Source organism: Branchiostoma belcheri, unplaced genomic scaffold (genome assembly GCF_001625305.1).
Source record: "Branchiostoma belcheri isolate BF01 breed outbred unplaced genomic scaffold, Haploidv18h27 scaffold4, whole genome shotgun sequence".
NCBI lineage: Eukaryota > Metazoa > Chordata > Leptocardii > Amphioxiformes > Branchiostomatidae > Branchiostoma > Branchiostoma belcheri.
In genome coordinates, this window is record NW_017804020.1 from 3,293,529 (window position 1) to 3,319,082 (window position 25,554).

At 40.2% G+C, this 25,554-nt stretch overlaps 4 protein-coding genes across 5 annotated transcripts; 2 read left to right on the forward strand and 2 right to left on the reverse strand.

Annotated features, from left to right (window-relative positions):
* Positions 1 to 5,176: 5,176 nt before the first annotated feature.
* LOC109477455 (dnaJ homolog subfamily B member 9-like) lies at positions 5,177 to 8,666 on the reverse strand. Its single transcript, XM_019778740.1, has 4 exons — positions 8,516 to 8,666; positions 7,732 to 7,972; positions 6,823 to 7,308; positions 5,177 to 6,572 (listed from the first exon to the last, which is right to left on the reverse strand). Exons 2-4 carry the CDS (start codon positions 7,946 to 7,948, stop codon positions 6,496 to 6,498), a joined length of 780 nt encoding a protein of 259 aa, XP_019634299.1. The 5' UTR covers positions 7,949 to 7,972; positions 8,516 to 8,666; the 3' UTR covers positions 5,177 to 6,495.
* A 260-nt stretch (positions 8,667 to 8,926) lies between these two features.
* LOC109477396 (protein cereblon-like) lies at positions 8,927 to 15,031 on the forward strand. Its single transcript, XM_019778644.1, has 11 exons — positions 8,927 to 9,051; positions 10,101 to 10,288; positions 10,821 to 11,023; positions 11,471 to 11,629; positions 11,816 to 11,996; positions 12,192 to 12,254; positions 12,583 to 12,667; positions 13,043 to 13,158; positions 13,643 to 13,704; positions 13,832 to 13,963; positions 14,433 to 15,031. The coding sequence occupies exons 1-11, from the start codon at positions 8,979 to 8,981 to the stop codon at positions 14,611 to 14,613; spliced, it is 1,443 nt and encodes a 480-aa protein (XP_019634203.1). The 5' UTR covers positions 8,927 to 8,978; the 3' UTR covers positions 14,614 to 15,031.
* Positions 15,032 to 16,010: 979 nt separating this feature from the next.
* On the reverse strand, positions 16,011 to 19,246 carry LOC109477394 (3-hydroxyacyl-CoA dehydrogenase type-2-like). The gene is given in 7 exon segments (XM_019778643.1): positions 16,011 to 16,500; positions 16,503 to 16,598; positions 16,904 to 17,141; positions 17,491 to 17,655; positions 18,132 to 18,218; positions 18,220 to 18,297; positions 19,223 to 19,246. Coding segments are annotated over 7 exon segments (780 nt in total). The 3' UTR covers positions 16,011 to 16,408.
* Positions 19,247 to 19,316: 70 nt separating this feature from the next.
* Positions 19,317 to 25,394, forward strand: LOC109477393 (ataxin-10-like). 2 transcript variants are annotated; one of them, XM_019778641.1, is made up of 11 exons: positions 19,317 to 19,526; positions 20,069 to 20,248; positions 20,382 to 20,476; positions 20,663 to 20,789; positions 22,262 to 22,429; positions 22,668 to 22,748; positions 22,981 to 23,149; positions 23,618 to 23,726; positions 24,263 to 24,438; positions 24,771 to 24,834; positions 25,106 to 25,386. In XM_019778641.1, the coding sequence occupies exons 1-11, from the start codon at positions 19,366 to 19,368 to the stop codon at positions 25,282 to 25,284; spliced, it is 1,509 nt and encodes a 502-aa protein (XP_019634200.1). In that variant the 5' UTR covers positions 19,317 to 19,365; the 3' UTR covers positions 25,285 to 25,386. The 2 variants fall into 2 exon arrangements, with proteins under 2 accessions (XP_019634200.1, XP_019634201.1); XM_019778642.1 differs by lacking the exons at positions 19,317 to 19,526; positions 20,382 to 20,476 and having other exon boundaries at positions 20,098 to 20,248; positions 25,106 to 25,394.
* The last annotated feature ends 160 nt before the right edge of the window (positions 25,395 to 25,554 follow it).

Consider the following 25,554-nt stretch of genomic DNA (forward strand, 5'->3'; position numbering starts at 1 on the left):
TTTCTGCAATTACCCGACATTCCCCGGGGGCAACAATTAAAATCGCCTGACCTCCAATCGGCGTCCGGGGAACTACTTTTACATCTCACCCCGCATGCTTCTGGTTCTGACCCCGCGAATTCCTGAAGTAAATAATGAAAGTATTTATCTAAAGTTCTGCAAGTCTTTCTCGTTCCCATAGGTTGAGTCTGTACATTCTCATACCGTGAATTGTATGTTATGTTGAGCCGATTTATCTTACTTAGTTCTGCCAATAATGAACCATGAATGCTTCCTTTTCGGGCTTGATCTTGATACACTGTACTAATCTCCATCTCCAAGCAGATCTTTTGGTGGCTGAAAGATAGTATAACATTGGCAAGACATTATCATTTGCAGCCCGTTTGGCTACTGTGAAAATGATACCAGTACTAGAAAAAGAGAAACATTGTAAAGACGCCTAAAACACGCCAAAAAGGCCTAAGCCTAAACCTCTGCTTGGAGACTAACTCTGTACATGCAGATAGCTAGCTACACATATCAACTAGCAAGCTTAGACATATTCTATCTAAGTAGCTGATTGATGACCACTGGAGACTTGACCAACTGTCGAGATGTCAGATGCCTTCATTCAGTAACTAAAACTAACCAGCTAACCTGCAAAAGTCGCCAACATTACAGAAAAAGCAGAGCGGATCAGTACAGATAGAGGGTGGATTTTTTCTTTTGTTGTTGTTGAGTATGAGACATTCGTTCAACGCATTTCTATCAATGTGATTCTCAGATTCCCCCATTAACTTGGTTCAACATATGTATGAATTTCCATAATGGCCATTCTGATGAAGCATGTCATTTGTTGCCAAGTGCGTTGCGTCATTGGAATTAAAATAGAAACAAGACAATACTGTCCATCAGCTAATGCCATAGCAACGGTGAATGGAAGATGGAAATTACTGAGGAACCTCAACGTTTTGGTCCACAGCATCTGCATTGGGACCCCAAATCATACAGCTCGTACTAGAATAACACCAGCGCCTTCAACGCACACTAATATTCAGATGACCTTTCATGGACTCTAAGGCTTCCAATTTCTTACTTTCCAATTTATTACTTTCGAAACCAAACTTTCTGTTATTGTCTAGGTTATATTTCTTACGAGCTCTGCTATCGCTGACCTAGATAATTGACGGAAAGCCAAGTTTCGCGGCATAATTTTAATACTGAAAGAAAAGTCGCTAAAACTTGGATCAAATCCGGAGTTTATTTTCAAGAGTCAGCCTGTCTTTATTCTAAACTGTGACCTGTGTCTGAGTCTCAGTCCATTTCCGCCCGAATTGATCATCACTGCCGTGGGTTCTGTCAAGCGACGGGAATTCTGTCGAGGCCGGGAATTAGTCATGGTTACCCTCCGGCAGGGGACAGCCGATAATACCAGAACAGGGTACCGGTTTAGCCTCCACCAGGCCTTTCTACGGGAATACGGATCGTAGAATTCGCAAAAAAGAGAGTAAAATTGGCCAAGGGAGTCCGGCCGCGGTAATTTCTTTCCCTCCGAAACTGCTCGGCCAGTCAAACCTACAAGGCGGCCAAACTCCCCTGGCAAAAATATTCTCCTATATATAGTCAGCGTAGATAGTCGATAGAGACCGTAAGGTACTACCGGTGATGTAGAGGGGATACTTCTTCTAGTGAAAACAACGGTTTAGGACTGAGGAACTTAAGCCTATCTTTTATTCACTTTTTTATATGGGACGACCAAGACGGTACCGGTGTTTGGGACGACAAAACACATCCCCACCCGCATTGGGCCATCTGCCATATTACATACAAGCTGTAAAAGACAAAGACATCAGATTTGATTTGATTTAATTTGATCTTAATTAGGCTGTATAAAATGACATACAGCCAGGGCTGCCCAACTTGCCGGATCTTCAGAGATAAGATACTGATAAGGTACTCAGAGCTGAGCACAACTGCAAAGTGGTACAGTCGTGTTCTTAGGCCCACTTTAGTAGACTAGAATTCTAGAAACGGTAAACAATTCCAAAACCCATCGAAACCCTTTGCCACCGGTAACGGGTAAGGGTTGTGTGTGATCGGACCAAGGAACTGAGAAAAATATGCATAGAGGCGTGATTAATGGTTCTTCACCACCCCGGTTCATTAGTGATCCGCCCCTCCCTGAGCTCGGTAATAGGCGCGGTATTAGCCGGCGCGCGCCGCATGATCTCTCCCTCAGGGTCGAGCCACAACATTTCTCCATCCTGTAACTTTTGGCTCGGGTATCAACCCGGTACCCCGCGGCCGATATGCGACCAAACCATACCAGTTCTTGCAGTGCTCTGCTGCGAACAGGGCACTCAAACAGTCACACAGACCGCTTGGCATGGAACTGAAACAAGAGACGAGAAAAAAGACCATTCATTCACTCAAGGAGGTTTAAAAACCTCATTGATTCACTGAACGTCTAGCTAAATGCCGAAGGTCTCATATTCTTTTATCTCATCTCATCTATAGTATTCGACCTTTGGGGCATTACAGAATATCTGACATGTTTGATACTAAGTAACTGGTTTTCTACACCCTTCTCGGTTTTCTGTTCCTCGTGTTATCCTCCCTTTCCCGAACGTTGCCTACCCCCCTTTCGTCCTCCCTGTACTACATGCTTCTTGCATATTCTTTTAGCCTGGAGTTCATCGCAATCTTGTATTTCGCTTCCAATGGTCGCTACCCCGTAACTAACAAGACGAGGCTATTCCCTCTCTACGTATACGTTTCCACGCTCAGTAGGTTTAGAGGCAGGAAAGTTTCCAGAATGAGTTTCGAGTCAGTCAATTAAGTGTGAACTACATTTGACCCTCCTTCATCCTTAACAACATGTTAGTTTAATTAAACTAAGTAATGCCATAGGTGACTAGTTTTGTTTTGACTTCCACTGCTCATGGTATGTTGCTTGGAAGTGATTTCTTGCCTGATTAAAGTTACTCAAGAAATGTCAGTCCGCAACTACTATACAGAGTCCATGTGTTACTGGCATTATTTATCGTGAAGGGATCAGTAATGTACTAGTATTATGTTGTAAATGTGGATTCTGCAATTAAGTCCCCTAGATATCCTAACCGGTACCTGTTAAAGATGAACTTTCAAGATATGCTAACATGATCTAACATGTTTTTCGTCATCACCTCACGTGCATCTGGTCATGAAACTTTTCTCATGCTACGTCCAAGAAGGTTAGACATCCATGTAATGAGACGTACAGGATAATAGTTACGCAAGCAACTAGATACATTTTAAAAACTGTCATGCGTTTGAAGTAGCATTCACTACTTTTCGCCAGTGCACAGCTTTCTTGTGTTTTTATGTTTACCGAAGGAAAACATATTGTTTTGCTCAGTTTCTTCTTCTAGTAGTGACCTCTGACCTGGTCAATGACCTGAACTAGACCGTCTCTCACCATGGTAACTGGCGTTGGGTTACATAATGTTGCAATTCTATAGTAGGAGGGAGTCAGACTCCTGTCACCATATACTGGTTTGTGAATGTGTATGAGTTAAGAGCAGACCATATGCGGAAGGTATTATGCATTTGCTTTGCAAATGTTACTTTTCTAGTCTCTTGATGCTTTGTCAGAATGCCGGACTGTGTTGGAGTTATACGTCTTCAAGAGTCTCAAGTTAAGAATCTTGCTGAAGGTAGTCTATATAAGGATTGTCAATGTTGTCTGGATGGCTGAGACTGATGTACAGCTGTCCTATATCAGCGTGGGAACGCCTTGCAGCTGAACACCTGTCCCGCCACCAACCGAGCCACCAACTCTCGCGAGATCAACTTCGCATCCCGTCGACTTCTGTGAAGTTCGCTGGCGAGTCAGCGGATTGTGCGAAAGGTCAATGACTAATCGTCTGTGTGAAGTTTTAGTAGCTGTGAGTGATTGCGGACTCATCATTTCTGACGGGAAGGTAAAACTGAGTGAACGAGCGAGCCAGAACTCCCGCGGTGTCTCGCGAACTCTCGTCATACTTCCTCGCTTCTGGGGCACTCCATCATATCGGTAGAGGTCGCCCTCCCATCGATGAAGGTCATTGTCGTTGAGTTCAAAAGTGAGAAAAAGCTGTAGGCAGGTTTCCTAGAATGCGGGGAATGTGAACTTATTTCCGATGACTGAGTCAAAATCCAAGCGAAGGTAATCATAAAGTCACGCCAGCATCCCTGACTCCTACTGTTAAAGTGTTATACATGTGGCTAACCGTCAGCATTGATTTACTGTTGGGAAAGGTCAAAGCAGTATTATTATAATCTAAAGCACACACTTAATACAACATACGCATTGTGATTATGCTGCTTAAGTTATGATTTATTAGAGGATCAAATGACGATGACAGATCTTCATTACGTTTCTCAGCGACAATATACATGTACATGCCCCTCCCATTAAGTTCCAAAATACTTAAAAAGCCTTTAGATGCTGGGTAGTTTTCCCGAGGACGTTATGTTGACAATAACGTCCACATGATCTCCGGTAGAAAGACGTCGGCAGGAAGTTAGCAATGTTGGTTCTGCAGATAAATGCATGCCACTTCAGAAGTACCGATCTTCCTTATAACAGTAATGACACTAACCATCTAATGTACCTCATTACGTGAACTGTCAGGTACTGCGGAAAAACTCACGTTCATGTGTATTATGTGTATTAAGACTCTTGTATATGAACCATTTCATACATTGAACAGAAAATAATTCTGGAGTTGGAGCTGTTCAATGGAATTGGCAATGCATTGTCTTAGGACGTAGTGCACACACAAACGCGCGCGCGCCCGTCCTGATATCATTAAATTTCTTACAGGTGGCAACAGCCAACAGAGACCTCTAGCGGATCTACTTCAAGTTTCACCACTAGTTTTGATCCACCCAAGCATGGTACCAACCATGTTTTGTCATAACCCAAATGAAGGCTCCTTTTATCCTCTTTGATCCACCATTGACTATTGACAGATGTCAGCAAGAGACTGGACACCTCTAGAGCATTGTACTTGTTGCATGTGCCTATAAATACCTAAGTAATGTAAAAGGCTAAAAAATTACTAATTAGTATTTTAAAACTAACTTATTGTAAGAGTAATTCACTGTGCTTCAAATTATTGAAAAAAAACTTTTACAAATTGTTGAAAAAAAAAACACACATTTCAATGTTCTGAATGATTTATTAACAGACAGCGATGACATAACACATGAAACCTTTAATATTCCTCTTCATATTTGTATGCTACTTTTGCATTGTGATATCATTTTGCTCATTACAAACTTCACCAAGTGCCCAAATATAAAGATACAAGCTTTAGCAATCTCACAATATACATTTAACATAATTATAGACCACCTTATACATCCACACCAGTTATTTTGCTATCATAGATAAATAAACTGTTTTACAGTTGTGTCTCAGAGTGTTATAACCTTTACCCAAATATCAAAAGGGAGTGCACCACATTATTATCATGTGTATAACCTGGGTGCCTTTACAATCTCTTATATTTACATACGTTCTACTTCTTCTTAGACACATGTTGCACAGTATATACAGTCAAAACCTCCAAGGCATAGTGATAGTTGAATTTACGTGTACATCCAACTTCAAAGTTGTTTCAGTAGGTCACTAACGAAAAGACCTGGATGCTATATGAAATGTCTGACAGTTTTTAACATCTGTTCAATTACTTGACTAACAGTTTTCTTGTGTTCTCATTATCTGGATGTCTAACCTTCATCGATGATCAGTAGATCATTTTAGACATGACAAGGCAGCAACTGTACATACTTTGGCCTTTCAAAATTTGTGTCAAACACAGAAAAATGGAGAACCAATAATTGACAATACGACATCTGTCAAATTTCACACAACTGCACAATGTTTGCATTGAATAATCTCAAAGAAAACAGCTCTTTGACAGTTACTAATAAATACTTGAAACTATTGCATTAGTATTAAATATTGATTTATTTGACACAACTGGAAATAATAGAGCTTCAGATGTTTTGACTGCTGTCCACTGATCTTTTTTTTCATTATTGTCAGTTTTTTTTTAATTTCACTGATGAAGACTGCTGTAATGCAGCTGAAACTCTTTCCAGTTGTATTGACAAGATTTTTAACCATCATAAGCTGGATGAGTAACCTTTGTAAATGTATTTAATTACTAGTACATTGTATCTTCTACATGTATATGCATAACTCTGGGAATTACCAAATATAATTCTTACAAGCTTGCCAGTTTAACATAACATCTAACATAGATCTGTCTACTGTAGATGGCTAAAATGGTACAAGAAAATCATGAAGGAATTTGAAGTACTGCAAGCTGAACTTATATTCTTAACAATATCATCCACACTCCCTTTGAAAACGGTAGAAGCAGATACAGTAGCAGCAGAAGACTTGTCCTTATATTAACCACTATTATAATAGTCAACAGTTGACGAGTGCTTGCAATCGTGCGATTTTGCCACGCCTAGAGTTCAGGGATCTGAGCAGTCAGTGTAGGTTGTGACCATGTTCCCAACTCTCTGTGTTACAGTCCTGCAAGTTTTTCCACCTACAAATAAAATAGAAAATAAAAAAAATCAGTTGATAAACACATGTATACAGAAATTTTACAAGACCGAGCTACAGCATTTTGCAATTCATTTTTGAGAACTTGTAATCAACATACATTCATGTGACTCTAGTGTGATTTTTCATTTCAGAACAAAGTGATGTTATGCCAATCCATTTTACATAATAAATAATTCATCTTTGACATACATGTATAGACTAATTGAGAATGAAAAAAAAGGCATCCTTACCTTGCCTACTATTTCTGGACTGCATATTCCTGGCCTGTCCATGGTTATGTGCAAAGTGATGAGCATGAGCGTGTGCACCTGCATGTGCGTGTGAGTGGGGCCTCTGGTGGTCTCCAAAGAAGGCGTCAAAGTCATCGAAATGATTAAAGTGGTTGTGAATGCTGTCAAAGTTCCCAAAGCTTCCAAAAAAGTCATCATCATCATCATCATCGTCTCCAAAGATGTCATTGAAGTCAAAGAAGTGACCTCCGCCGTTTCCGAAGGAGAAACGGAAGCCGTTGTCGCCGCCAAATCCCCCGTTAAACCCGGCGCCGGCGTGCTCGTGTTGCTTGTGGGTCTGGAATGCATCGAAATGGCTGAAGAAGTCGTTAAAGTCGAATTTGAAGTCCCCGAATCCTCCAGGACCGCCTGGCCCGCCGCCGGGCTTGTTGAAGCCAAACTGGTCATATTCTCTCCGCTTCTGTGCATCTTGCAGAACTTCATAGGCTAGAAATAGAAAAACAAAGACAACAACCTGTGAATACAGAACAATTGAAAAATACACTGTACTTATAAATCCGTCTTTTTTAATATATATATGTTTACCAAAGGAAAAAATATTGTTTTTGCTCAGTTTCTTCTTCTTCTCCAAACAGTGACCTCTGACCTGGTCAATGACCTGAACTAGACCATCTCTCACCATGGTAACTGGTGTTGGGTTACATAATGTTGCAATTTTATAGTATGAGGGATTCAGACTCCTGTCACCATATACTGGTTAACGTTATAAGTTTTGTATTCCTGGATGAGTAACCTTCATAAACATAACTGAAAGATAATGATATATATGTGGTCAACAAGGTATGAATTCAAATAGGGTACCAAGCACAAGATGCATTTCAGTTGTACATGAACACAATAAAAACACACCTTCTGCGATTTCCCTGAACTTAGACTCAGCGTCTGGGTCCTTGTTCTTGTCTGGATGGTACTGGACAGCAAGCTTGCGGAAAGCTCTCTTGATCTGTTTCTCTGTCGCTGTCTTTGGCACACCTAGAACTTCGTAGTAGTCTCTCTTAGCCAGGATGGAGTCCATAAGGAGTACCAGAAACACACATCCAACAAACAGGACTTCTTGGCTGCGCATCGTGCTGACGGTGGGATGTTAGAACTGGTAGAGGGAAAACTAAACAAGTGAATCAACAGACCCTGAATAACATGTTTAATTTACATTTTACGGTGCTATGTATTTTATCACAAAGTTAGATACTGGTAGTGCCAGTAGTACTGGTTATGTCTGTCCAAATATGTATATCTTTTGATCTTTTGACTTACTAGTACCACGAAGAGGGCAGAATAAAGGTTACATATACAATAACTCCAAACACATCCTTTTGGAAATATCGATTTTATGACATATCTCATACATCTCCCTTTTCCATTATGTATTGTTACCGCCTGTTAATAAATTATTGAACATCGAAGGATCCACATATATGCAAATATAAATGTATATAGATGTCACCAACGTAATAATTCTTCAGTCTATACTTGTACCAAAAATATGTGTGATAACCAGACAGACAATTATTCGCAACAATAAAACATGTCGTCTGCTAAAAACGCCATCGCCCACCTCCCCACACCCTACGGCGGTTTGTTATCTTACGAATATCATGACCCAATATAGATTCTATGGTGATCCTTTTCTTACCTCGAGACTACAAGTTTGACTCTTTCGGTGTTAGGGTTCGGAATACGACCTGTCAGTCCGACAAAACGATCTCCAACTCCGGACAAATTCTTCTTCACGACTTCCCGAAAATCTGAGTCTGACAGCTCAGCTTTACCGGTCTCGTTTCCGGGTAAAGAGATAGTGCGGGGGAAGTTACTGTTTCATACTTTTTATAGATATAAAAATTGAGCTTAAATATTGTATTTTCTAAAATTTATGAGCTAAGTTTTTGTTTTTCAAGATGTTAATGATGTTTAACACTATTGTTTTGATCTAATGCACCAAATCAAGATAAATATGAAGTATTGATTAACCCATACATTTATGGTATGGTCTAAAAACTTGGAACACGCAGCTCTTTATGATTGGCTCATCTGTATCACGTGGTAATTCCGTTTAATGTTTCCCACAATGCAATGCGGGCCGAAGAAAACACGGAAACATGGCGGACGACGTTTTGCCAATTTTGATGCCGAACATCGAAGGAAACGGAGACGATTCGTCCAGTGACAGTGGTGTGTTGTATCTCCCTTATTGTTTGATGCATTGTTCACCGTTTAAGGTACCGGGAGAGCATTTTAGAAATGTATTTCGTCTTCGCAAAAGGGCTGGTAGACCGATTATTTTCGGATACATCAAATCAAAATACAGGATATTTTGACAGTGACGATGAGTATGGGAGGCGGGCGGAGCAAAACAATATATGAACTTTGATCTATGAACGAAATAAAACAACGTTACCATATAGATCGGACATGCTTGCATAAAACCTGGCTGCAAGGAAATGTAGGTCACGAGGTTCTGGGCATATTCATTCATGATTCAGATTCAGATTCAGATTGGCTTTATTGATGTCGCAGTGGGGTACACTGAATTAAGATCAATATTACATAAAAGTACAATATAATGGTTGGCGATATAGGTTAAAAGGTAGTGCAATAGCACAATACAGTACTGTACATGATTAAAATATAGTACAATAATCAATAAAAGAGGAGCGTCATATATATATACAAAGAATTGGTCGTGACAGTAAGAGAATATTCGCTCATTGACAATTCATTAAAAGTAAATCACAGATTAAAAGTCATGCTGGTTCAACAATCGAGTCAGGTAGGGTATTGGTGAGTTTCTGTATCTCTGTGTGTATCGACTACAGCATACCAAGTAGCTTGACACACATTCAAAACCTCCCTGGATATATTGCACTTGGCAAGGCAAGGAGGTCCCTCAAATTTTATAGACTGTGCAACATCTATAAAATAGTGACCTGCAGTCATGTCACGTCTTACTGCGGTGCATGGCATGTGTATTGTCATCCCAAAATACTACATTGTGGAATGGTTTTCTATATTAATTATGTGTTTGGACAGTAAACATATTCATAAGAAAGGTTGTTGTTCAGTAAATGCTAAGTCAGTAAATGAGCAAAATTTACTATACTCAATTACATATGTATCTTACAACATATCCCACATTGCCAAAATTTTAGAGACTTTTACTTTTGTAATGAAAAACATTGTAATGAAAATATTGACTGTTGAATGAATATCTTTCCATTCAGAGAGGGAGAGAGAAGGTGAGGACAATGCAGATGGTCAAGGGGAGGAACAACAGGAGCAGCAACAACAAGAGGAGGATGGGGACAACGAGAGAAAGAAGAAAAAGAAGGAAAAGGACAAGAAGAAAAAGAAGGACAAGGATGGCAAGCGCAACATAAACTTTGATCAGTCCCTGCCTGCCAGCCATACAGTGAGTACTAGTATCTTACAGGATTGTGTATTACAGATTGTGTATTAAAACTAGCACAAAATTGTGTATTAAAGCTAGCATAAGAGTGTGTATTAAAGCTAGCATAAGAGTGTGTATCAAAGCTAGCGTGATTGTGTATTGAAGTGAGCATAAGTTGTGTGTTAAAGCAAGCATCTGCCAAAAACAGTTACTCAAGCAACTGGATATGATTTTGGAAAAATCAAAAGTTTTTTGGTTTCCAAAATCATATCCAGTTGCTTGAGTAACTGTATTTGGTGTATCTTATTACCTGGATGACTAACCTTCATCAAACTCAAGTAAAGCTAGCATCTACCAAGCTTCAGAAGCATTTGGAAAGAGTAGAAATTGGTCAAATAGACAGATAACATTACACCACGCTAGATTAAAGCAGGTTTTGTAATTTGTTTGTATGAAGACAATTTGTTGCAGTCATTGTAAATAAACTTACTTAATTGTTATGTATTGACTTATATTCAGTATTCGACGCATATGTTTTGTATTCGTCCCTCAGTATCTGGGTAGTGACCATGAGGAGTACAGTGGCAGGACAGTGCTGGATGATGAGAGTTATGTGAACCTGCCCCTGCTGACCCTGCCCAGTGTGGTGCTGATCCCAGGACAGACCCTCCCTCTCCAGCTCTTCCAGCCACAGACCATCTCCATGATGAGACATGTCATACAGAAGGACAGGACGTTTGGGCTGGTCACATCCAGGTTAGCCTCAGTTTTTCAATATGTTCTATTCTAGGGGCATTATCATTAGATGACATAGCTTTAAACAATGTTTAGAGTTTCATGTTCAAGGGTTAGGTGTAACAAGTCGTTCGGTGTAATGTAGCCAGCTGCTGCCACGCCGCGTGCCTGCGAAGCTGGTGTGCTATGCCGAAGGGTGGTTATACCGGCTATACAGATACAGATGTTGGAAAGCAAAGCTTGAAACAAAACATCTTTTGCAAGGGAACCCAGTAGAAACCTGTATTCAAGTTGTAGTCATTATAAAGTTAATGCTTGTATACCTAATCCTTATAAGAAGTGTGACGCTTTTTCCTAAGTAACATGTTACAACTTAAACCTTCTCCAAATGGTACTTCAGCAGTTGCAGGAAGAACACATGTTTGTAGCTCTGTTTTTGATTGAATTTCTTGTATCTTGGTATGTTAGATACCTAGACACTTCAGGCCCAACTCTTGCCAACATCGGAACCACAGCCGAGATATTTTCTGTGAAGGAAGAGGATGAGCATGGGATTGAGACTATGAGGATTAAAGCCATGGGACGACAGAGATTTCTCATCCTAGAAACTAGAAGACAAGCTGATGGGTAAGCTAATTTTTTTTCAGAATGTGTTTCTATGTTTTCCTGGTACATATTTCTATACACCTGTCTGTATATCTGTCTGTAATATGGTTATTTGAAAACATTTTGTTTATCATGTAGCTTTGTTGAGCACAAATGATATTTTCATCACTAGCACTTAGAACGATTTGAAATTTTTGTATATTCCAGCATTACAATTGGAAAGGTGAGGATCCTGCCAGAATGGGAGATGCCATCAGGGCTGGAGGGGGCAGAACTGAGATGTCACAGGCTGAGTTATGTCCCTGAGATCACTAGTACTACAGCAATGGAAGTGGCAGCATGTGGAGGACCTGCAGGGGACAGGCAGACAGTGGCAAGGAGTACGAAGGTATTGTGTGATAGGAAATCTGTTGATAATGTTGTAGTTCAAATGAACCTCAGGTCATTTCTTCTCAAATTGATGCTTTGTACAAAATGGTCTGAATTTGACAAAACTTCAATTCTACTTCAAGAGTTTTCACTGGTATAAACCTTAAAACATTGGAATTTTGTCTAAACATTACCACGTCTACTTTCATCACAGAACAAATACAGAGCAGCAGACTGGACGTGGTTTCCACCATGGGTGTACAGACAATATGACTGTGTAAGTATAGAGTTTTTATGATACCCAGGCAATTAGATAGTGTCAACAATCTAGTTACATGTATATAGCTACAAATTAAAAGAGCACAGTTAAAGGTGCCGGTGCTGCAAAGCACTGTCAAGAAACAGTTTTATAATCACAAGGCCAGGCTTTATAGGCAGAATAGCTTTCAGTTAATTCATAAAAAGATAACTAGAGAAACTTAAATGTATGTAATGCTATATGGATTAAAAGTATAGGAAAGTATTCTATTAGAATAGTTGTCCTGCTGTACAACAAGCATCTGATCGGAGACAAGAGAATTAAAAGCATGCTGCTGTTTCCCCAGGATGTGTTAATGGAACTGGTGAAACGTGAGCTGTATAGCTGGAATGATACTCTACAGGAGAACATCATGCCCAATAACCCTTCAGGTAGGCACTGTGAAGAAAGGGGTGGGATCATGGACAACAGAAGCAGCTTTCTATTGACACTGAAAACATACATTGTACAACAGGAAACCATCTGAGAGTGGAACAGTACTTTGTGCTTCCACCAAAACTTTAGTGACAGCAGTGGATAGAAATTTAATTTGCTACCATTCCTCCTAAAGTCTTCGAGGATATCACAGTTCACACCATCAATTTTCACTAGCTATAACCAAGTTACAATGCCATAACAACATTATGCAGAAGGTATGGCTGGAAATGAATAATGGCCAATGAAATGTGTTGGCTTGCATTACGTGAATATTCATCATCTTCTATTTGCTTCTGAATCATTAGCCTGTTTCGTGCTTCCTTGTGCAGATTTCTCCTTTTGGGTGGCAGCCAGCCTCCCCCTGGATGATGGACTGCGGCTGCACTTACTCAGCATTAACAGTACAGTACAGAGGCTGAGATGTGAGCTCAGCATTATGCAGAAGGTAAGCTGTGTATGCACTATGTATGTACAAACGTAATAAACTCAGTTTTTTAGCATCTACTAAGCTTCAGAAGTAGTTGGAAAGAGTAGAATTTTGCCAGATAGACAGATAACATACCAGGGGAGTTGGTCCGCTAAAGGAGTACAGTTAGGTGCTCCCAGTACTATGCCGCTTCTGAAGCATGGCAGAGACTTTAGTTTTTAGTAAGTCACAGAAATCCCTTTTCTTTCAGGGTACTCTTATACAGGACTTACAGCTGCACAGTTCTACATATATTCAGGTTGCTCACTTGGAGGTGCACATCGCACATGTACAATATTAGCTTTTCATTCAGGAAAAATCTCACTGCTAGCATGTATATATCTGTAGGACATGAATGTCACTTGCCTACAGTGTTAGAAATATAATGTGTCCTCACTCACTTACTTTCTATCATGCTTTTGTGAATATTAAAACTTCTCCTCTCCTTGTTTCTTTCCCTCAGTGCACCATCATGTGTTGCAGAGACTGTGGCAGTCAGATAGCTGAGAAGAAAGATGTTTTCAGGTAGTCATGGCTTCATTTTTTTCCAGCTTAGTTTTTGGTTCTTGACTTTGGTGACTCTTGTAGGTTTGAAGATACAGTAATCTCCAGTTTAGATACAGATTTTTGTATTTGATTTTTGTGTTTGCAGCATGTCTGTAGCAGGCCCGATGGCTGCGTATGTTAACCCGGGAGGTTATGTTCACGAGACGCTGACTGTGTACCAAGTCACGGGCATCACGCATCACGGCAGGCCATCCACTGAACATAGCTGGTTTCCTGGGTGAGCACAACACATTTCACATTTAGCTACTATCTGCAAGATCCCAGTTTGTTTTGATCTGATCTGGTCTTAATCTGAAAAAGTGCATACATTGGGTTACTGGGACAACATGGAGACTTTTATCCAATTCATCACACACAAGGGCAAATACCTGAAAGAAAACTGCAAATGCATGTGAACATGAAAACTGTGTACCGGTATGTCAAATTTTTCCTGCATGTAACTTTGTCTGCTTTGACTTATGTCAAGATTGTATGTTCAGATCGTACATTACCTCAAGGGCTGGCATACAATCTAAATGTATGTTCTATACGTATTTTCAAAGCAGGCTGATATGCAGGAAAAATTTGACGTATGCAGTTTTCACATGCTTGCATACAGTTGTCAAACTTCAGGTTTTGCCCGCACGTAAATTGGGTGTATTCTATGCTTTAGTTGTTCTCATCTGAGACTTTAATCCCTTGACCAGCTATGCGTGGACGGTAGCGGAGTGTCGGCAGTGCAGACACCACCTAGGTTGGAAGTTCACCCCTGCTAAGAAGAAGCTGAAGCCGGAGAAGTTCTGGGGTCTGTGCAGAGCGTCACTGTTACCAGGGTTACGTAGCGATGGCGGAGACTCTGAGGAAACTGGGTGGATGCCAACAATGTGAAGCATCTACATATAAGTAGCTGGATTAAAGAAAGTCAGTGCTACCACACACTTCCATGTATGGTGCAGATGCCATGCACAATACTCTTAGCAATGAAAGGCAAACTCCAAATTGAAGCAAAAGGAACAACTGAACTTAGGAAAAGAATTATAGAAAAAACAATATATTTCATCCATACCATGGTATGGAGTGAAATATAACTAACACAAACAAAAGCTTAGAAGACCTCATTTTACAATGCACACAAGTAGTTCATGTCCAAAAAGTAGAAGGCAGGCTTTGCAATGGAAGGTTGCTGTTAAAACCCAACAGGTAGCTGGCAATGGCTAGATGGAACTTGCAGCTTAGATGCTTGTGTCATCACTGTTAGAACATTAAAATGAAGATAGTTTAGAGTCAAACCGTTGAGATCATTGATGGATAATTGGTCAAAATTCAGCTGTCAGAGTTGTACAAAGCCATCAATGCAGGCACCGCATTTCAGCACAAGATAGCAGACAAACGTGTTGTAGAGTATAGCTTGTATATCTCTCACATGGTGAGACAGTTTAGATATGCAGCAACTACACATCCATTAGTACTAGAATGTCGAGCTTAGAGAAGTGTTGTAAACAGCTATGTAAATGTTGTGTACAGAAAAGAAATATTTTGTGGCTAGAGAGTGTGTTCACTGGATACTGTCCATATTTAGCAGGTCTGAAAACTTTTTAAGGAATTAACAGCAGGTTTGCAAACATGTAACCATGTATATACTATGAGAAAGTCAATGTTCGTTACCTAAATATAACTATAATTTCTGTTGCATATTTGATGTAGAATACAGAATTGTTTCACCTACAAAAAGCTCCTGTGTCCTCATACCAAGAAATTATGTACCATGAAAATAATGAGTGAATTGATAATGGAGCATGCAAACAAAGAACGAGCAGTCTTAAACCAATGGTTTATATTTATTTAAGAAGTAGGGTACCTGTGTACAGATGCTGTATTTCAATTCCTCTTAACTTAAGATGTACCATAGATATAGTTTATAGTGCCACCTCTAAACAAGGTAAGATGCCTTGGTCCATGTGGAACTATGTATCAGAATTCTGTTCGGCCTAGGAAAAAAAAGTTTATTGTTTCCCAACCAACCCTGGGCTTTTTTTTATCGACTACTGGTAAAGGCTATGAAATTTTCAATCTGACATCTGAATTCTGAAACATCATTTCATGCATTATCATACCCAATTTTTCTTCAATAGTTCGGGTGAAATAATTGTTCACAATCAAACAGGTGGATGGGTCCTTGCATTGTCAAACTATTTCTCGTATCATTTCAGCCCTAATCTAAAAAAAAAAAGACAAGAAAAGGAAAAATCCCTACCTACCGACCCTATTTTTTTCAGGACTGAAACCAGAAAAACAGCATTACTTTTCCTAGGCCTTTAATACCCAATTTTTTCTTTCAGCACCATATCATAAAGGTGGGACATACTTCACTATACAGCAGCAGTTACAGAGTTTAACTAGACAGTTCTTGTAGATCTCACAGCAAAGAAGGCATTACAATATTCAGTGTACTGTCACACATCATACCACATTTGTTGGCTTGTTTACATGTCAATAATTTTGCTATAAATGTCGGACGGCAAGACACAACAGCATACTTTAAGGCTAACTCTAATTCTCACGACACTACAATACTTCATAAGTACACTATCACCACTCCTTGAGGTTTGTGTCTAATGCAAGAGGCAGTCCGCTGAGAATGAATTACCCGTTGTTAACAAGATTTGACCGTTGGTTCTCAGTATTATGGCGGCATGCGGATGGCGCCGTCTATCCTGATGACTTCTCCGTTGAGCATGGGGTTCTCGATGATGGACTGTACGAGGTGTGCGTACCGTCTGGGTGACCCAGGCGCTGCGGATACGGCACCATCTTGGCCAGGAAGGACCGCACTTTGTCTGGCAGGCTCATCAGCAACGGTGTCAGGAAAAGGCCTGTAAAAATGAGACAAATGATCTTTAGCCTAAATTTGACCAGTATAAACTCATGTAACTACCACATAGCATAACACTGCAGTAGCTAGTCCTATAATGTTTAGTCCTTTGTTTAAAAGACACAAATAGCTTGATGTATGTCTTTAAATTAGACATTTAAAACTGGTGGAAAACAGTGTGGAAGCTTTCTATAGCATGTGGTTTTAGAGGAATTCTCTGACATTAAATGCCCTATTGAAGAAGGCAGAAAATTAACTACATGTACATGAAATGTATCCATATTCATAGAACAAAACCAAGCCTACCTGGTGCAATTGTGTTAACTCTGATGCCCTTGTCAGCCAAGTCTCGTGCTATTGGCAGAGTCATCCCTACGATGGCTCCCTTGGATGCAGAGTAAGCCACCTGCCCCTGCTGCCCCTCGAAAGCAGCCACGCTGGCTGTGTTAATGATCACCCCCCTCTCTCCATCCTCGTTGGGTTCATTCTGGGCAATCTCAGCCACAGACAGTCGAATCACGTTAAAGGTTCCAACTGTGTTTACCTGTAAAACAAACGTTTAAATTTTATGAAAAACTGCAACAGCATAGGACGTACAATAGTATCACAAGTACCGAAGGAAAACATATTGTTTTTGCTCAGTTTCTTCCTCTTCTTCTCCAAAATCAAAAAGCTCAATAACCTAGTCCAGACTGTCTGTTACCATGGTATTATTATGAGTGTTGGGTTACATCATGTTGCAATTTTATAGCAGGAGGGATTTAGACTCCTGTCTATGTAAGAGTAAGAATTAACAGAGCAGATCATATACAAAGGTAAACAATATGCATTTGCTTTGCAAATGTTACCTTTCTAGTAATCAAAGTGTCTTGGTTCGACATTTGAGAACTTACTGTCAGTACTCGCTGGAAGTCTTCCAGTGGGTGTGGTGCGTTCTTTTTGAAGTTGTATGTTTTCATGGCCACCCCGATCCCTGCACAGTTTATGGCTGCGTTCAGCTTCCCAAACTCTGACTTGGCCTTGGCAACTGTGGCCAACACATCTGACTCCTTTGACACCTGGAAAACAATGGATATTCCAGTCTCAGGGCTGGAAATACTGGGTGCACGTGGACCTTAGTACACCCAAATTTGGAGCTGTGCACCCTTTTTTTCCCTGTGGCTGCACCATGTGCTCTCAAATATTTTCTTATGTTTAATGTATGTAAAGATGTTAAATGTATGGTAGTTACAGCATATTTTTATAGTACTTTTCATTGTTATAGTACTTTTCTTGAAAGGAAACATAATTATAGTTTTTGCTGACATTCTACTTATTTTATCTTATAATGTTATATGGTGACCCTAAAATATTTTTGTGCACCCAATTTTTTAGGTTGTGTGCACCAGAGCACCTATTCCCAAAAATGAATTTCGAGCCCTGGGTCTACAAATTCAGATAAAATAATGCTCGTATACAGAGTTCAAATTTCCCATAGAGGAAACCCCAAACTACAATAGAATTTAACAGGACACATTGTTCTGTCCATACTCACATCTGTTGGAGAGAAGACACAGTTCCCACCGATAGTGTTAGCCACAGACTCTCCCTCTGATGTTGGCAGGTCGGCGATCACCACAGATCGCACCCTGCTTTACCAGCCTCTCCACGGTAGCCCGACCCAGGCCAGAGGCCCCACCTGTTACTATGGCAACAAGGCCCTTGGGAAGTGAAGATTCATGTCATAAGTTATCTTTATTGTGTACAGAACCAGTGTTGTATACCAATAACCATTCTAGATTCTGTTAGGTTTATATCTGTCACCTTATGTAAATCAAACCATAATGTTAGTACATTGTTACCTATGCTGCATCTCTAAAACTCAACATATCAAACCCGAAAGAGCCACTGCAGTACCTTAGAAAGCCGCTAGAATCAAACCCGAAAGAGCCACTGCAGTACCTTAGAAAGCCGCTAGAATGACATTTGTATTCTTGACCCCAACCTTCCAACATATACCAAGTATTATGAAGATGCATCCATAATTTGTAATAAATTTTCAGCTATGTGAGAAAGAGAGAAATACAAATGTACGTCAACAGATCTGAACTATGATCTCCTTATCAATTTCTCATTCTTTGTCTACTATACATCACAGTGTCGTATAACAAGTTATGGTTGAGAAAATGAGTGCGATTGGTTACGAATTACTACAGCAAGGTCTCTGAAGTTTAAGGTCGAGAGACCTGGACTTTGATCTCGAGATCTCCCCAGTATATAAAACTTTACAGTGTACGTGCCCTTCCCCCTACACGCCCACCCTACGCCCCCACTGCCTTTAAACTTGGTCCGATCATGTTACAAGTGTAGCAGGGTGTATGTTACACTGCTTGCAGATAAATCATAGCCATGACCAAGCATTGCTGGCAATAGAATTTCTAGGTGAATTATCATACAAGAAAAAGTGTTGTGGGGACAGAGACCCACGAGGTCACATCTGCAAGCTTACGCAGCCCCTGTTAAAGGCGTGTGGAGAGATCTGACCACAGAATAGAGTGAAACAGAAGCTTGGTGACACAAAAAGCTGGTTAATTTGCACTCACATCCTCCACAAAAGAGGTCGAAAACGTCAAAACAACAACAGACCTTGCAGCTCCTGATCGCCGCCATGTTGAGAGAAAGGTCACGTCTTTTGCGATGACAGTGCGCAGTTGCTCACACCTCAACCAATCACAGAACGCGATCTATTCCACTGTCCAATCACAGCTGGTTTTACATCCACGGACAACATGGCGGACGAAAACACGAGTTTAGGAAGTTTACGGAGCTGTGCCGAGGTTTTAAACGAATATGCGACGAAAGGAGAACTCATTGTTGAAGTTATAGGATGCAGAAGATTACAGGAAAACATTGAAATACTGACAGAACTGCTGAAATCTCAAGAAAATAGGTAAATGCTCAAATTTCCTTACTTCAGAGCCAAGGGTAAGTGTGTTTGGGATTTGGGGGCCCGAGGTGGGGGGTGTACAAGCGAAAAATTATGGCCCAAGGCCCAGATAGGTAAACAAGTTGGTAATTCCCACTGTTAAAATCCTCCTAAATACCAGAAGGACGTTGTATGAAATGGTAGAATGTTAAAAATCAGCATAGTTTAAATGGTAATAAAGAGTAAGCCATATGGGCGAATTTTCAGAACTTCATATAACATTCTTGATCATTTGAATTTTTGGTTTGCACTACATCTACATGTATATCCTAAATGTTGTGATAAATAGTTTAATATCATTGGAATTTGAAAGAGAGGCTTGACTTTTTACAGTACGTATACTGAGATCTAAAATGATACACATGAGCAATGAAACAAGCCACCACATTATACTTTATATATATTTTTATGTCTTTACAACCTATGACGTAGGATTTACAAATAATTTAACAGTCATGTATTAAAGCAAATCTCTCTCTTGGTATTCCCTCAACAATATTACCCAGAACCATTCTGCCTGAGTCAGTCTTCCAAGATGCCTCCTGTCTCCTGGAGGCGGTACTGCAGCACCTGGAGTCCAGCCCCCCAGACGGATGGAGCCAGGGGGTGTTGGGGACTTCCACGGAATGTTTCAGATTTCTCAGGAATTCCTGTGTTTCATGCCAAGCAAACCAGCTCAGAGTCTTGTAAGTTACTTTTCACTATAAACTGCATACATAGATTAACCTTCGTTTATCTTGTATGCTCAAAACCTCGTACTAGTTATATTTAATGTGGTCATATCAATTTTGTTGATGTACTGGCTACTTGTCTTGACAGGAATGCAGACCTTGTTCCGACCACCACTGCCATTGTAACTCTTCTCGCAAAGCAACCAGAGCTATCAAATGGCAGTCTCGAGGCAGCTGATTTAGGTATGTACAATTGGACCTTTTTTGTTAGCTGAAAGAACAACTTGTACTAAGTAAATATACTTGGAGATGACCATTTAACGTTACATTATTTATATATATATATACATTGTATATGTGTGTGTTTGTGGCTTGTCAGTATGGTAATAAAATAAGAGGTTTTTTCCTGCTCTTGTACATGTCATGTAGTTGTACAAGTCTCTTCATCCCAAATGCTGGCTCTACGCTGTGCTGTCCAGTTGCTAGGCAACCTGTCATCAGGGAACCCGTCGTCCCAGGATGTCGTGTGGCAGGCAGCATACCCAGATGTCTTCCTGTGAGTACTGGTCCAGTATGTCATGCCTCAAGTCAATCATTCAAGAACTCATTTTTTTTCTTCAAGGTTGTAAATTGTTTTTAAAGGCCAGTTCAGTCAGGGAAGGCTCAAATGTGTAGTTATCATACATCTTGCCTCCACCTACTGATAAAGTAAAGATACTCTTTTTACACAGCCAAAAGACTTGTTTATGTAAAAAGAGTCTCTTTACTCAGTGACTTACTAACCTGTTGAAACTATTCATGAACTAGAGTTCCCCGATCTCGTACCTTCGCCAAATGATGTTAATCTTTATGACTGACAAAGTTTAGATTAGATTATTCCCCCCTGATTTAAGAAATAGGAACCTAATTTTTATGAATTATATCATTTTATCATAATCTCAACCAAAAGACAGTCTTATATTAACAAACAATGCATTCTAACATTTCCTAATAAATTATGCAAATGAGGTCCTGATTTGAATAAATTATGTTTAATGATGTTCACCTCAATTTAACTTTGAAATACCACAAGTATGAAATTCCAGGCAGTTATCATTACATAATTATAAAATTTTCTCATTAATTATGCAAATTAAGTCATTATTAACATAATCAACATCTTCCTGTGTTTCTCTCGTTGTCAATTACCAATGTCACAAGCTTCAATTGTCCTATTATGGAATGCAGCTGATTTATAGAATTTCCCCATAAATTATGCAAATTACATCCATATTTGCATAATTGTCACATAATTATATTAAGCATCACGTAAGCTACCTACATACCAAAAATCACGACGATCCGTCAACCGGTTCTTGAGTTATCCCCTTTTGAATATTTTCAAGAATTTATCCCTGCAGTTCCAGAGCAAGCCGCTAGGGGGCCTAAACTCACGTCACTTTTTTCCCAGCACAAGAGCTACCTACCATCTAAATTTCATCACCATAGCATGTCTAGATCATGAGATATCAAAACCGGAAGTTCAGCTGCAGTACCATAACAAGCCGTTAGGGGGTCCAAAATCTAATCATTTTGAGGTCTCATCAAGACCTACTCACCTACCAAGTATCAAGACAATCCATCCAGGCCTTCTCAAGTTATCGTGTTTACAGACAGACAGACAGACAGACACACACACACACACACACATACACGAACGCCCCTGAAAACATAACCTTCTTGGCGAAGGTAATTATACTGACAAACAGTATGTAAGTTTTTGTAACAAAATGTACTGCGCCTGTGTGAAACTGGTAATGCATTGTGCGCTATTTAAGAAGTCTTGTTTATGGTCATAGTTGCATATTTATGGATGACATCCTGTTTATCATTTTTGAATGTTGTGTCGGGAAAGATATCGCCTGGAACAGGCAAAAACGTTGACCAAATACCCAACAAAAACTCATGGAAGTACAGGTTTCCCAAGGGTGCACTGCATTCTGCTGATATGCTCAGTTACAGTAACATGTTGTACTTGTGTGTTTCCAGGTCAGCCCTGGGATGTCCTGACCCCACAGCAGCAGGGTACTGCTGTATGGTCCTCCATGTCTGTCTGAATGACACCACCATGCAGCAGCTAGTGTTGGACACTAAGGGCCGCCTCCTGGTGCAGACTGTGCTGGACCTGTGTGAGAGACAGCCTGATCTAGACTGGGGGTCAGATATCATGTGTTTCTTGCAGTCGATTATTTATGTTGTGCAACTCCAGTGTACCAAATATACATGTACTTCAATTTCATAATGAGAAATAAACTGTTATCCAACTTAACAATTTGATTTTAAAAAATCTGTATCTTGAATTTTTAGGCACATTACACACTGTACACTTACTTGTGTAGTAACACTAACAGTATGCATTTATTCATGTACTGTATCTAAGACATGTCTTTCACAGACTGTTGTTAGTGACTGAAAAGTTCCTGATGTCCAAGTTCTTCCTGCCCAATGTTTACAGTACACTTCCATTAGAAACCAGGTGAGTCAATCACATATCCATATTTAGCTGAATTCAAGCATGTTGTGAACAGTCCACACTTGGTATTCATATACATGTCACTTTAGCATTGTTAAAAATGTACATGAACCAGTGCTGGTTATAGGTACAGATAGACATCAGAAATACCTGGTGTACAGCTTCAATTTTACCTGCACTAACCTGCATATAAAGTTGGTATTTCGATCCCAAATTTTACCTGTCTGGTTGCCAGGATCATCCTGCTTGACATCATCTCAGCTAAGATAGGAGAGAGTGAGAGCAGCAGTCCTGGTGAGGAGGAGGACCAGGTCCTGCCTGTCTTTGTGTTGGAGTTCCTGGCAGCCGAGTTCCAGGAAAACTTCCAAACAATCCTGTCTGTAGGGGAGAACACTGAGAACCTGGTAAGCTGGGATACATGGTCAAAGACCATAACCTCCTTGATTCGTTGATGAAGGTTAGACATCCAGGTAAACATTAACAATATGCAAAGACAGCTCAAACTTTACTCCTGGAAAAATAACATGTACATGCACTTAGATTATTTCTGAACGTGACAACGCTCTTCTTCAGGGTCCCTAAAATATCTGTCATTTGGAAGAAGAGTGATGGAAAACACTTGAAATGTCTGGAAATATTCTCCATAATTTATCTAGACTGGTAGAGTTTGAATTGCCTTTGAAGAACCTCCTTGATTGCTTGGCTACACCATCGTAATGATATAGGAGCTGTAACACTCTTCCAGCTATAGTAACATACAAGGGTATTTGCTAAACTGAACTAATAATTGATTGAAATGCATTTGAAATCACTGTTAGTAGCTCTTTACTAACAGTACTGACTTTTATATCCACAATTTATCCTTCCTTCAGGAAGCAGTTATTATTATGAAGCTCCTAAAAGTGCTGTGTCTCGGTACGGGACAACAGGAAAAATATATGGAACTCATCAGGATGGAGTCCTTACTAGCGTCTGGTGTAGGTAAGTCTGTCACCATGGTAACTGGTGCTGTAGTAGACACCCTGCTGTGGTGTTGGGTTACATCATGTAGCAGGACAGAGCTGGAGCATACATGTAAGGGCTGGGCGCTATATACATGTACCAGTATATGATTGTGTTTGAGTATAGCAGAGCACTTGTTTGTTAGGCTAAATCATGTGAAGATAAACATTTTGAATTTGCTTTGCAAATGTTACCTGTCATGTTTACCAAAAGGAAAACATACATTTGTAATTGTTTTTGCTCAGTTTCCTCTTCTTCTCCAAACACTGACCTCTGACCTGGTCAATGACCTGAACCAGACCATTTCTCACCATCATGGTAACTGGTGTTGGGTTACATCATGTTGCAATTTTATAGAAGGAGGGATTTAAGTTCCTGTCACCATATATGTGAATGTGTTTAGGAAGAATTAACAGAGTAGACCATATGTGAAGGTAAACATTATGCATTTGCTTTGCAAATGTTACCTTTCTAGTTTATAATACTATTAATTCTAGTACTGTCTTTTATCTCAGAACTTCTCAGATTAACTACTGCAGCTGGTAAGCTGGGAGACAACATTTTCAGTCAGACACAGAAGATGGTTCCCCCGGACAGTCCTGATGATGTCCACCCTGTCCATGGGCTGAAGAGAGATCTCATCCGGCTGCTGGGAAACATGTGCTTCCAGAACACGTCCAACCAGGACAAAGTATGATGTTTCCCTTTACTGTTAGTAGTTTTGTTACCTTCAGGGAAGGAGGTATCCTTCCGCGGGAAGGTACTGTTTTCGGTTGTGTTTGTGTGTTGAAAGCAATAACTCGTGGTGGGTTTGACAGATTTCTTTGATTATTGGTATATGATTGGGGTCAGATGGTTTCTTTGTACAATGTACAATTTTCAGGACCTGGAAATAAAACAATTTGACACCCCCTGCTGTATGTGGTGTAGTGTCCTTTAGGCTCTTGTCTGCCAGGCTATATCACACTACTTTCAGGAGAGGGTAGGCCTGTATTTTGTATCACCCATCTTCTGTCCATGCAGGTTCGTGAGTTGGAAGGTATCCCCCTTATCTTGGACCATTGCAGCATAGACGACCACAACCCCTGTATCCTTTGTAGTCTGTTAACGTAGCTGTTTGTTTTAAAGTAAAAGACTTAGTGTACGATGTAATGTCATTCTTTCTTGGCCTTTTCTCCAATTTCTATTGCATTGCAGTTTGAAGAAAGATAATTCTTTCCTTTTGCTACATCCAGTATAATTAGAATTGCCACAGCGATACTCTTTTGATACCTACAATTAGATATCCACTAATTCTTCTAAACATCATCTTTTCAGATCGTACTGTTTTAAGTTTTATTCTTGACCATTGGTCCTAGATATCAGCCAGTGGGCCATCTTCACGATACGTAACCTGTGCGAGGGGAACCATGACAACCAGGCAGTGATCGCTGGCCTGGAAAACAAAGGGCTCGCAGACAACATCGCGCTCAATGACTTCGGAATCGAAGTGACCGAGGACGACGGCAAACTGGTGGTAAAATCAGCAGACAAGTGAGATACTAATACGCAGGCTTGCAGTACAGACTCATGATATGCATACATGTAAAGTGAAACCCGCCAAAGGGGCAGAAGAAAAGTGGCCACCTTGGACAGGTGGTATCCTTGAAGAGGGTTGCCTCACAACATGACTGAGAGTGTGAGACATAAATTGTTTCCAAGTCGAGATGTTTTAATGTCAAATGTTGTGGGCGTCTTCAGTTCTATGATGAATGCATGTAGGGAGGGTGGCACATGGAGCAATTTACATCAAACAAAAACATCATCC

Coding starts and splice junctions, on each gene's coding strand:
- LOC109477455 (XM_019778740.1), bottom strand. CDS start 7,948: ATGCGCAGCCAAGAAGTCCTGTTTGTTGGATGTGTGTTTCTGGTACTC. Junction 7,309..7,731: donor GTTCAGGGAAATCGCAGAAG/GTGTGTTTTTAT, acceptor TTCTATTTCTAG/CCTATGAAGTTCTGCAAGAT. Junction 6,573..6,822: donor GTCCAGAAATAGTAGGCAAG/GTAAGGATGCCT, acceptor TTTTATTTGTAG/GTGGAAAAACTTGCAGGACT.
- LOC109477396 (XM_019778644.1), top strand. CDS start 8,979: ATGGCGGACGACGTTTTGCCAATTTTGATGCCGAACATCGAAGGAAAC. Junction 11,997..12,191: donor CAGTGGCAAGGAGTACGAAG/GTATTGTGTGAT, acceptor CTTTCATCACAG/AACAAATACAGAGCAGCAGA. Junction 13,159..13,642: donor AGCTCAGCATTATGCAGAAG/GTAAGCTGTGTA, acceptor TCTTTCCCTCAG/TGCACCATCATGTGTTGCAG.
- LOC109477393 (XM_019778641.1), top strand. CDS start 19,366: ATGGCGGACGAAAACACGAGTTTAGGAAGTTTACGGAGCTGTGCCGAG. Junction 22,430..22,667: donor CAGCCTGATCTAGACTGGGG/GTCAGATATCAT, acceptor TGTCTTTCACAG/ACTGTTGTTAGTGACTGAAA. Junction 22,749..22,980: donor ACACTTCCATTAGAAACCAG/GTGAGTCAATCA, acceptor TCTGGTTGCCAG/GATCATCCTGCTTGACATCA.